The sequence below is a fragment of the Haematobia irritans genome, chromosome 2 (genome assembly GCF_050003625.1).
Source record: "Haematobia irritans isolate KBUSLIRL chromosome 2, ASM5000362v1, whole genome shotgun sequence".
NCBI lineage: Eukaryota > Metazoa > Arthropoda > Insecta > Diptera > Muscidae > Haematobia > Haematobia irritans.
Genome location: NC_134398.1, coordinates 13396206 through 13408613, shown reverse-complemented (window position 1 = coordinate 13408613; position 12408 = coordinate 13396206). Strand labels below are relative to the sequence as shown.

The 12408-nt window shown below is 37.1% G+C and overlaps 1 protein-coding gene across 1 annotated transcript; it reads left to right on the top strand.

Annotated features, from left to right (window-relative positions):
* Positions 1-2010: 2010 nt before the first annotated feature.
* Positions 2011-4268, top strand: ApepP (Aminopeptidase P). The gene is made up of 3 exons (XM_075293395.1): positions 2011-2147; positions 2224-3714; positions 3774-4268. Coding segments are annotated over exons 1-3 (1851 nt in total). The 5' UTR covers positions 2011-2146; the 3' UTR covers positions 4133-4268.
* Positions 4269-12408: the final 8140 nt, after the last annotated feature.

Below are 12408 nucleotides of genomic sequence, written 5' to 3'. Positions count from 1 at the left end.
TACCTCTAAAAAATGTTTGTTTCAAAATGGTAATGACATTTTAAAACAGTAAGGATCTCTAAATTAGAAATTGAGACAAAACATATTTTATTTACTGTGCAGCAAGTACAAACGAAAAGTTCCCTCGCGCTTAAAATATACAACAAATAATAAAAACTATTTTTATATCCAAATTAAATCAAACAAATTTAAAAAAAAATCATTTGAAAACATATCAATTGAAATTTGAAAACAGCTCCAAATAGTGTCCAACATAGATAGTTTACGGTTTATTGCCAAAGAGATTATACTCATACAATTTCAAAATAGATTTATTTTAAAATGATTTTACTTAATTTTTTAATTTCAATTGGCATATTTCCAAATGACTACTGGCAAATAGCGCAATTAATTTTATACGAAAAAAATAGATAGAACTAATATTAAGTTATTCACAATATATAACATTAGTTATTAATAAATGTATGCAGCAAAATATTACCAAAACTATGATTTTAAATCAGATGGACGAAAAAAAGCTCAGCAGTTCAAATATTATGCAAACCTTTTCTTCAATATAAAGTTCTCTATCAAACTAGTGAACATTTTGCTGCTAATGAAATATATATGGCTATTTGTGAAAAAAAAACATCAAACACATGACAAAATTGTAATCGAGATTTGAACCCAGAATAAATACCGATAATAGAGGTTTGACCTGTAATTATTATGGGATAAAGTCGATAATGACATCTCATTGAATTTTCGCTTGCAAATATGAAATTATAATGGGCAGTAAAGCTCTCGCTAGAGGTGAATACAGAACTTAAGACATATTAATAAAAATTACAGGTGTCCTAAGTTTTGGATTTGAATATCCAACCTAAAACAATTTAGTCAATAGTGTCTTAGGGCTATAATTTAGTCGGCGAGGTGTGTTTGTCAATCAATCAAAACTGTAACTCTTGTCCATTATATACCAAACTCTTGCTTACTACCACTACAATGAAATTCACCTTGGTAATATTATTCATGAAATAAATTACCATTAGAATTAATAGCATTAATTTTACAATAGTATTCCAGTATTAGAATATAGTGAATTAGTTTTAAAATGTATGCATATTAATTCGGCTGTTATGGATATAAATGAAATCTTCCAAAAATGTTTTATGATTTTCATATCAAATATTTTCAAAAAATGGTTTCAAATACGGCCGAAATAATGAATTCAATTTCAAATAAATATTTTACTTTAAAGTAGATAATCAGCAAGATTTTTTCTCTTTTTTTTTTCAAATAAAACTTAACGAAAGGTAACGACTCGATTTCCAATGATTTTAGATTTTTAGTTTTTATGTAAAGCTCGATATGCACCACAAGCAAAATGTTTGCAATACATAAGAAATTTATACCTAAAGGTATAGTAAGGAGTAAAAAGCCTGTTTGAGGCGACAGTGTTTTCTTATGGAATGAACAACACCTCACAGAAATGTTAATGGCAATGGCAACGATCAATTTGTATATGTATAACATTTTCACTTGAAGCCTGGTATGCAGCGTCTATGGATTTCTTATGAGCAGCGGAAATATCGTTGTCCGCAGCTATTCTTTATGTCAGATTGGCCAGTTCTTGTACCAGCCATTGTGCACTTTCAATATTAATAACGCTATCAATTATTATAGCAAACTTCCTGTTGCATGTCAATAAGATAGTTTTGTCATGGGTGTCTTATGGTTAATATATAAACAATCGATAATACAGTTTCGAAACTTTCGTTTGAGATAATAGGTTTTGAATTTTTGCTCAATTTTTGCACATAGGTTTGCAACTTTTGCTCGAAGTGCTCACCGACGCTTTAACGAATTCATTACCAGCACTTTCCGTTTGAATAGGTGTTGAATTCAAACAATTGTCAAAGGTTATGTTTCCGGTAAGATAATTTGCAACTGATCCGGCAATCTTTTTTTTGGCAATCACTGGCAACATTCTAATAGAGGGGGAATAAAGGAATGAGTTGTTGTTGTGACATTGCAATTTCATTTGATTTACAGTCCTACAATACCCAGATAGTTACCAGTTTAACCACAACAATATCTACACAAATACAATCTCCATTTATAAAGAAGTGCGATAAGACCTAGATGAGGAGGAGTAGTAGTAGCAAGTACATATAAAATCATTCAATTAATACCGAACAATCGGACAAGCTAATAACACACGTATCACCATCACCCCCACAGTGAGGATAATTATGAAAGACACAACGGAGATTTTAAAGAAACTTAGGCATCTTATGGCCACCCATTGTCAGCAGTCAGTTTTGTCAGCTTACATTATTCCTTCAGATGATGAACATCAATCCGAATATATATCTAAACATGACGAACGGAGAGCGTTTGTTACCGGTTTTGATGGTAGTGCTGGAACTGCTCTCGTAACTGAAGATAAAGCATTGTTATGGACAGATGGAAGATATTATCAACAGGCGCTTCAACAACTAGATTGTAATTGGGAATTGATGAGGGACGGATTACCAACAACTCCTAGTTTGGCGACATGGTTGGCTACAAATCTTCCCAAGGGCAGTAAGGTAGGTGTTGATCCAAAACTATTTTCCTATCGTCTTTGGAAGCCAATTGAGAAGGAACTCGTAGGATCCGATTGTAGCCTTGTGCCCGTTGAAGATAACTTAGTGGATATTGTTTGGGGCGATGAACAACCGAAACAAACCTCAAATGAAATTATAACACTGGACACAACGTTTGCTGGACAAACCATTTCGGACAAATGGGAAAATGTCAAAAAACAAATGACCGAAAAGAAGGTCCAAGCATTAGTGGTCAGTGCATTGGATGAAATTGCTTGGTTTCTAAATATGAGAGGTTCCGATATTGATTACAATCCAGTATTTTTCTCATATTTGATAATCACACACAAAGAACTAATGTTCTTTGTCGATTCGAGCAAACTGCCCAAAGATTTTAACCAACATCAGTCCAGCAATGGAGTCTTAATAAGTATTCACAAGTACGCCGATGTAGGTTCTGAACTAACTCGTTTGGCTGAGAAATCGAGTGATGGTAAAATTTGGATTTCTCCAGCTTCAAGCTATTACCTCAATGCCTTAATTCCGAAAAGATTGCGTCACCAGGAAATCACACCCATTGCTGTAGCAAAAGCCATCAAGAATGACATTGAAGTAGAGGGATTCATTAACTGTCATATTCGTGATGGAGCCGCTCTATGTCAGTATTTTGCTTGGCTAGAACAAATGATAGCCAACAACCAGCATGTCGACGAAATATCGGGAGCTGCCAAATTGGAGGAATTTAGATCAAAGAAAGAACATTTTATGGGATTAAGTTTTACCACAATTAGTTCATCGGGTCCCAATGCTTCAGTTATTCATTATCATCCAGAGGAAGCCACTAATCGTCCCATAACAGATAAAGAAATTTATCTTTGTGATTCTGGTGCCCAATATAAGGACGGTACCACTGATGTAACACGCACATTGCATTTCGGTGAACCAACTGATTTTCAAAAGGAAACCTACACTCGTGTCCTAAAGGGTCAATTGGGCCTGGGTGCTACAATTTTCCCCAAAAAGGTTAAGGGACAAGTTCTAGATACGTTGGCAAGGAAAGCTCTTTGGGATGTGGGATTGGATTATGGACATGGAACAGGTCATGGAGTGGGACATTTTCTTAATGTCCATGAAGGTCCTATGGGTATGTATGTGTTAATATATTATTGCGATATACCTTAAATATTTGTAATTTTTTTTCAGGTGTGGGCATTCGTGTAATGCCTGATGATCCAGGTCTGCAAGAAAACATGTTCATTTCCAATGAACCAGGCTATTATCATGATGGCGAATTTGGTATACGTATTGAGGACATTGTTCAAATAGTTCCTGCCACCAATGTCAAACATGATTTCAACGGTCGTGGTGCTCTAGCATTCAAGACGATAACATTATGTCCCAAACAAACAAAAATGATTAAAAAAGAATTATTATTGGATGAAGAGATAAAGCTATTAAATGACTATCATCGTCTTGTATGGGAAACATTGGGCCCCATCCTTAGAGCAGAAGGTGACACACGTACTCTATTGTGGTTGGAGAGAGAAACACAAGCAATCTGAGAGTAGACTTTACTAGCGGATTGTTACCAATTGTTGCGTTTTCTTTTTTTTACATGATGAAAATTTGTTCTTTTTTATAAATACAGGTATCTATAAATAACGTTAAAATAAATAATGTAACGTAACTAAAACAGAAGAGTTGTACATCGGGGTTATCAATCACATAATCAAACTATTTGTTTATAGATAGGGTGGGCATTTCATATAACCGTGATGAATAAGTTGTATACCTATAGGTATGTATCTTTAAAATATATCAATGGTTCGTTTCCTAGAAGGGTGGTTGAACATCAGACTATTAAATATTTTTTTTCAAATGAGATTAGGTTAGGTTAGGTTAGGTTAGGTTAAGGTGGCAGCCCGATTAAGATTCAGGCTCACTTAGACTATTCAGTCCATTGTGATACCACATTAACTAAAAGTACCTATTACATATGGGCACTTCTAGTTTTAACCGCTGAACCTTCTTGATTATTTTTCTTTGTTGAACCAACCAGATTGTTCCAAAAACAGTAGCAGACTGCTTAAGTTAACGTTTTCCAGATCCGCCAGTAATCTGAAGCTATATGCTCCTAAAAGTTGCTTGCGCTTTACACAAAATGCAGGACACTCACACAAGAGGTGTTTAATTGATTCTTTTTCCTCCGCATCATGACAGCTCATACAATAGTCATTATACTTCGCGCCAATAGTTTTTGCAAAATCGCCTATCAGGCAGCGACCCGTTATAGCAGATATCAGGAGTGATATCTGACGTCTCGAGAACATTAGCATATCTAGTGTGCGGTTTAAGTTGAAATGGGGCCATATTTGCTTGGTGTCGTTACAACCCTTGCAATTCTCCCATCGAACATTTGCCATCATAACAGCCTTCTCACGCAGCATGAGCTTGCAGGTAGCTAGGGGCATACCAACAAATTCTAGTTCCCCTGGAATATGTAAGGTAGTCCCTAGCCTTGCCAACTCATCCGCTTCGCAGTTCCCCGGTATGTTCCTATGGCCAGGCACCCATATTAGGTGAATATTGTACTGCTCAGCCATCTCATTGAGAGATTTGCGGCAGTCGATGGCCGTTTTCGAGTTGAGGAACACAGAGTCCAAGGATTTTATTGCAGGTTGACTGTCTGAGTATATATTAATGCCCACATTTTTTGGAACATTACTTCTCAGCCAATTCGCCACCTCTCTTATTGCTAATATTTCAGCCTGAAAAACACTACAGTGATTAGGTAATCTTTTCGCTATTCGAAGTTCCAGATCATTAGAATATACTCCGAACCCCACTTGTCCATCCAATTTGGAGCCATCAGTGTAGAAATCTATATATTCTTTATTCCCCGGGGTCTGTGTGCACCACGCCTCACTGTTGGGGATTAGAGTCTCAAACTTTTTGTCGAAAAGTGGACTCGCCAAAGTGTAATCCACTACGTTAGGCACATCTGGCATTATTTTGAGGACAGAACTGTGACCGTAACCTTTTTCCGACCACAGCGATAGTTCGCGCAACCGCACAGCCGTTGTTGCAGCTGACTGTTTGGCCAAAATGTCTAAAGGCAATAGATGCAGCACGACATTAAGGGAATTTGTTCCTGTCTTGCTGAATGCGCCTGAAATACACAAACACGCCATACGCTGAACTTTATCTAAACAAGTCGGTTTCTGAGGTGCCGGCCACCAGACTACAACACCATATAGCATTATAGGTCTAACCACTGCCGTGTATAGCCAATGCACAATTTTTGGTTTCAGTCCCCACTTTTTTCCTATTGCCTTTTTGCACGAGTACAAAGCTACAGTTGCCTTTCTCGCCCTTTCTTCAATATTAAGCTTAAAGTTCAGCTTCCTGTCCAAAATAACGCCAAGGTATTTTGCACATTCACCAAAGGGAATTTCAATACCCCCTAAGGAAATAGGCCTAACCGTGGGAGTTTTGCGATCGTTGCAGTACATGACTAATTCTGTCTTTGCAGGATTTACCCCAAGACCATTGTCTTTCGCCCATTTCTCAGTCATCCGGAGGGCCCTCTGAATAATATCTCTGATTGTGGATGGGAATTTTCCCCTGACTGCCAGAGCCACATCATCTGCGTATGCCACCACTTTTATCCTTTCTTTTTCTAGAGTAACCAGAAGGCTATTTATAGCAACATTCCAAAGAAGAGGTGATAGAACTCCTCCTTGGGGAGTGCCTCTGTTCACATACCTTTGTATGTTTGCTTGTCCTAGTGTGGCTGAAATACGTCTCTTCATTAGCAGTTCGTCTAACAGCCTGAGTATACATGGATCAACATTCAGAGTTGTCAGTCCATTTAATATCGAGCTCGGATGGACATTATTGAACGCCCCTTCGATGTCTAGAAACGCCACGATTGTGTATTCTTTGACAGATAGTGAGCTTTCAATAAAGCTGACTAGTTCATGTAGTGCGGTCTCAGTAGACCTGCCCTTCGAGTATGCATGCTGTCCTTTCGAGAACAACCTTGAATCGATTCTAGTTCTAAGATAAATATCTATCATCCTCTCCAGAGTCTTAAGTAGGAATGAGGATAAGCTGATTGGTCGGAAATCCTTCGCCCTCGAGTGAGAGGCTTTTCCCGCTTTAGGTATGAAAACGACTTTTGTTTCCCTCCACTTTCCTGGGATATATGATAAGTTGATACATCCTTTATATATCACTGACAACCAGGGGATAATTTTGTCAGTTACAGCTTGTAACTCCGCCGGAGTAATTCCATCAGGTCCGGGGGATTTGAATGGTCCAAAGCTATTTAGCGCCCATCTTATTCTAGTTTCCGATACAATTTCCTCGACAGGAAACGACCGCTGAGCAACTGTGGCACCGCCAGTACATGGTTCAACCGTCTGATTCCCAGGAAAATGTGTGTCCAATAGCACCTCCAGCGTCTCCTCACTGGACGTTGTCCAATTTCCCTCCGATGTTTTAATGAAACCTGGAGCGGAGTTGGTGGATGCTAGCACCTTCCGTAGTCTGGAAGCCTCGGACGTATTCTCAATACTGCTGCAGTAGTCATTCCAAGAGTTATGCTGAGCCTTTCTCAGTTCTCGCTTGTATCCTCTCAGATTCCTCTTGTAAGCGTCCCAGTCCTCAGGGGCTCTGGTGGACTTTGCCTTGTTAAAGAGCTTCCTGCAGGATTTCCTCATATTACTTAATTCCGTAGACCACCATGGTGGTCGATGTTTTCCCCTTGGCTTTCCTCTAGGGCATGCAGCTTTCAGTGAGATGTTGAAGGCCTTAGTAATCCGCTCCACTGCGTGTTCGATATCTTGCACATTTCTCATATTTGTCTCTGTTATTTCCGGTATCATCATATTGAACGATTCCCTATACCTATTCCAGTCAGCTTTCCTAACATTTGGCGAAAATATGGTCTTGGTGATATGAACATCAAATTTGAAACTGATGTAGCGATGATCTGAGAAGCTGTGTTCACTTAAAACATGCCACTCAGATATCATTTCATTCAGTTCTTGCGAGGCCAAGGTGATGTCCAAAACCTCTTGCCTGTTTTTAGTGACAAAGGTTGGGGCATCTCCCTTGTTGCAAACTACCAGATTAGTACGCAAAATAAACTCTATTAGCGACTCTCCCCTTGCATTAGTATCACTGCTTCCCCATATACTATGATGCGCATTCGCATCGCATCCCATAATGAGTTTCGTCTTTGTTTTCAGGGACTCCTCAACTAAGGTCTTAACGGCACATGGAGGCATCTCCCTGTCATGTCCCATATAGACCGAAGATACCCAATATTTGCATTTGGCTATTTCTAAATTGGCAACGACAGTGTCTGCATTGCACATTGAAGGAAGCAGAAACAAGTTAAGCTCGTTTTTAGCAATTATACAGGCTCGAATTACATCATTACCAGTATACTGCAATAGTTTGAACCCCGGAGTACTTAATTCACATATTTTGTTTCTATAAACATATGGTTCTTGAATAAGAACTATGTCTATGTCCCCTTTCATCAGGAGAACTTTTAAGGCAGCACATGCAGCCTTACAATGATGAAGATTTATCTGGAGGATCCGTAGGACCATCGAGATTTTCAACAACCGTCACATCAGCCGCTTCAATCGAGTCATCAAGAATGTCCTCTTCAGAGATATCGTTGACTCTCGCAATAACCATAGGTTCGACTTTGGTGAGTTCTGAGGCAATAGAAGCCTCCTCACGCATACGGTATCTATCCATGTCTTCAACTTTGGTATCTCCCTCGACTTCGCAAGAGGATCCGCTTACTTCTGATTCAGACAGAGGCTTGTCCATTTCTGAATACTTTAGCTGATCGTTTTTATACACCTTCATTTGGATATAATGAAAGCCATAACATACACGGCCCTGGGACTTTGCCAGATGTGGCAAAGACTGAGTGTTCAATATAAACACTGCATGCCGTCTTGGTCCATCCACTTCATCCAAACGGCCAACCTTCCAATCAGCTGTTGGAAGATCTGGATTGCATCGTTTCAGTCTATTTAAAATAGATTCAGGGTCAGAAGGGTTTGCAGGTATCCAGGCATGTGCTCTAGGTCTAGCCGGTATGTCTTTCTTCTCGACTAACTCTAGAGCAGCTCCTTCCCAAACTTCACCAATTAGTATCAGAGCAGCTTTAAAACATTCTATAGACCTCTGGTCCTCAAATGCGACTAGCTTAAATCGTCCTTGATACCAACCAGCCTCTTGGTGTCGAGGATCTGGGCCGGGAAACTTTTCCAGCACCTGTGAGTAGACGACAGACAGAGCATTCTCAATTTCCCCCCATTTTTGCTTTGGAACCATACCGTCCAATGATCCTTTATTAATGATAGCCATCACAAGGCTATCTTTAGCAACTGAGGCAAACGATCTTTGATCCCTTTTGGGGGATGGCAGCTCATCCGGCGATCGTTCCCTTTTTCCAGTCTCAAGAATTCCTTGAGCCCATTTTAAGGAATCGCTTTGTTTAGCCGACAGCGTGCTTGGGTCGACTGATCCTAACTTCTTTAGGATAAACAAAGCATTTCTGCGTTCCTTGAATCTCTTTCGTGAGGGATTACCTCCTTTTGATGTCGTTACCTTAGAAAAAGTTCGACTTGTCAGAGTGTCGACAGCTGTCGACCCGTCTACAGGTCGACTAATTGGGCCTAACTCTTGGTCATTGCCCAGATTTATAACTCCAGTCGATACCCGTCCACTGGGCCCTGAAGTTAGCAACCCAGTGGATGACTTGGAATTTCGCTGGATGGTGGCTTAATATCCCACCACACTTGAAATTCGTAGTAGGTACCTATTACGATGAGTTTATCCGCTATTGAAAAACACGTCCGTTCCGTTCGACGGTTGAATAGAGAATATGGGAAACATTGGGCCCCATCCTTAGAGCAGAAGGTGACACACGTACTCTATTGTGGTTGGAGAGAGAAACACAAGCAATCTGAGAGTAGACTTTACTAGCGGATTGTTACCAATTGTTGCGTTTTCTTTTTTTTACATGATGAAAATTTGTTCTTTTTTATAAATACAGGTATCTATAAATAACGTTAAAATAAATAATGTAACGTAACTAAAACAGAAGAGTTGTACATCGGGGTTATCAATCACATAATCAAACTATTTGTTTATAGATAGGGTGGGCATTTCATATAACCGTGATGAATAAGTTGTATACCTATAGGTATGTATCTTTAAAATATATCAATGGTTCGTTTCCTAGAAGGGTGGTTGAACATCAGACTATTAAATATTTTTTTTTGCAAATGAGATTAAAAAATATGTTTTCAAGATGCTAACGAAATTAAATTGTGAAATGGCTATAACAAAATTTGAAACGTATTGGAGCAAAATGGGTTTGTATGCTATGGACACTTAAGAAGTCAATTTATGTATTTTACTCTCCAAATAATTAATAAATGAATACACAATAATACAAAAAAAAATATATTTTTATAGCCGAGTCCGAACGGCGTTCCACAGTGCAGTGAAACCACTTAGAGAAGTTTTGAAACCCTCAGAAATGTCACCAGCATTACTGAGGTGGGATAATCCACCGCTGAAAAAGTTTTTGGTGTTCGGTCGAAGCAGGAATCGAACCCACGACCTTGTGTATGCAAGGCGGGCATGCTAACCATTGCACCACGGTGGCTCCCTTACCTTAATTTAAAAATTGAGCTTTTCGACCAAAATCAATAAAATTTTTAATTGATCCAATTAAAAAATTAATTAAAATATATTTATATATTTCAGTTATAAATACAATCCTTTTCTGTGTAACAATGCTGACATGCGGTCTTTGTTAAATCATATTCGAATTTCTGTCAAAATGAATTGGCCCCAAATCCTGTTGAATTTTATTAAATTAAATTATTGATTTAGAAAAAGGCCTCAGACTTAAGTGTTGTTATCACACAGAAATGTGAAAATTAAAATCCTAATTGAATTTGAACATTTTTCAATTAAAAACTTGGTTGATTTAACTTATTTTTTAATCAAAATAAAAATCAATCTCAAAGAAATAAAGTTTTATTCGGAACATTCAATTTTTTAATTGGTTTCTGTGATTGATAGTACCATTTCCTTTTTTGTTATTTTTATAGTTCCATTCTTGTGTCCCCATATTTTGAATATGCATACAAAAGCTACCAATATGTATGTCGGTCGATGGCATTTTAAAGTATTTGATAAAAGAAAAGAATACGCAATAATTTCTGAAATATTTTAAAACTCGTTTAAAAAAATTATCGAATTTAGAAACTGCTTGCAAGTGTGAAAACAAAAAAAAACAAGATTTCAAAAGTAAAATCTAAAAAAAAACAAAAATAATTTTATTTGTTATTACATATTAATCAAAGAACGGCCAATAAATAAACAAAAACATGTATTCCTGTATTAGCTGTGTGTATAAATTGAATTGATACAAATTTATGAGACATATATCAATGTATAAGCATACAATCGCATAACGATTCCAATCTAATCTATTTAGATTTCGCTTCATTACTATTTGCTAGTTTATAAAATACTGATAGAATTGAAGTTTAGTTTATATTTGAATGCAATGGAAGACAATAGAAATTAGAATGAAAGTAGTGGATCATAAATAACAAATTATTTATTTGTAGGGAAATTGTCTACATTGCCGTTGGGAATGTTTGTTGACATTTAAATAATCACAGTCGATTCAGAACAAAGGAACATATTTTCCTTGAACTTTTAGATCATTTCCCTAGAAATGTCGTTTATTCAGGGCCATTAAAATTGATCTAAATGCAACCCATTAACATATGAAAGATGAAGAGATTTATGTCAAAAACAATCTGCTGTATAAAACAACCAGAAACGTTATCTGAAAAAAATGCAGAAAATTTAGTGGTTGCATATTGGGGCTAAGCCCCAATATAAATTAATTTGCCGATGTCAGTTGCCAAAATAAATTTATTGTCCGAATTTATATTTCCGGCAGGAAAAAATGCCAACCTTATTTGTAAAAAAAAGCCTCATATTTTCGGAAGTCTTCTTTTTTATTTCATTTCATTTTTTTTTGACAGAAAAATTTCAGATTTCAGTTTTTACTATGAAACCATCCATAACTTAACAGATTAACTAACTCCCTTCAATTTCTAGTCATCATCAGATTTTTCTAAAAATAATCAATTTAATCAAAGAAATTTGTTAGTAGGGACAGCAGAAAAGTCTGCTAAAACAGCAGAAAGTCTGCTGAAAAAGGGACAGCAGTCACTGTTTGCTGAAATAGCAAACATTTCCTGCTATTTTTGAAGCTCGATTACTCTAAAACATGTTTTATTTTGGCTAAAACAAATAAAAATGTCAACTTAGGAGCTATTCTAACATAATTAAAACAATATTTTATGAATATCTATAGTATGTGACCAAAAATCTGAATATTTATCGAATTGAGGCATAACAGCAAACAAAATGTTTGCTGATCGTATTTAGGAGCTTGTAAGTATATTACGGTGCAAAAATATACCAAAAACTACTTTTGGTTCTTAAATATGCTTTGGGGAAAAATTTATAACCTAAAAATGTTATAAATTGTTGTTCATTTGGCCCTGAAGTACAAAAATATAACAGCAGACATCGACTGCTGTTTTTAGCAGACTTTTTTCTATGAGTGTACCTTAGACAAGGTGAGATTCGTTATCCTGGTATGTACGTCTTACTTACTGCAAAAACAAAATGTAGGTAGATGGTGCGATAAGTACTTAGTCAAAAGAAGTAAGGAAAATCTAAAGTTGGGAGGGGCCTTATACCC

Excerpts from the sequence above, each read along its gene's own strand:
- ApepP (XM_075293395.1), top strand. Across the intron at positions 3,715-3,773 it reads TGTCCATGAAGGTCCTATGG|GTGTGGGCATTCGTGTAATG; the intron begins GTATGTATGTGT and ends ATTTTTTTTCAG.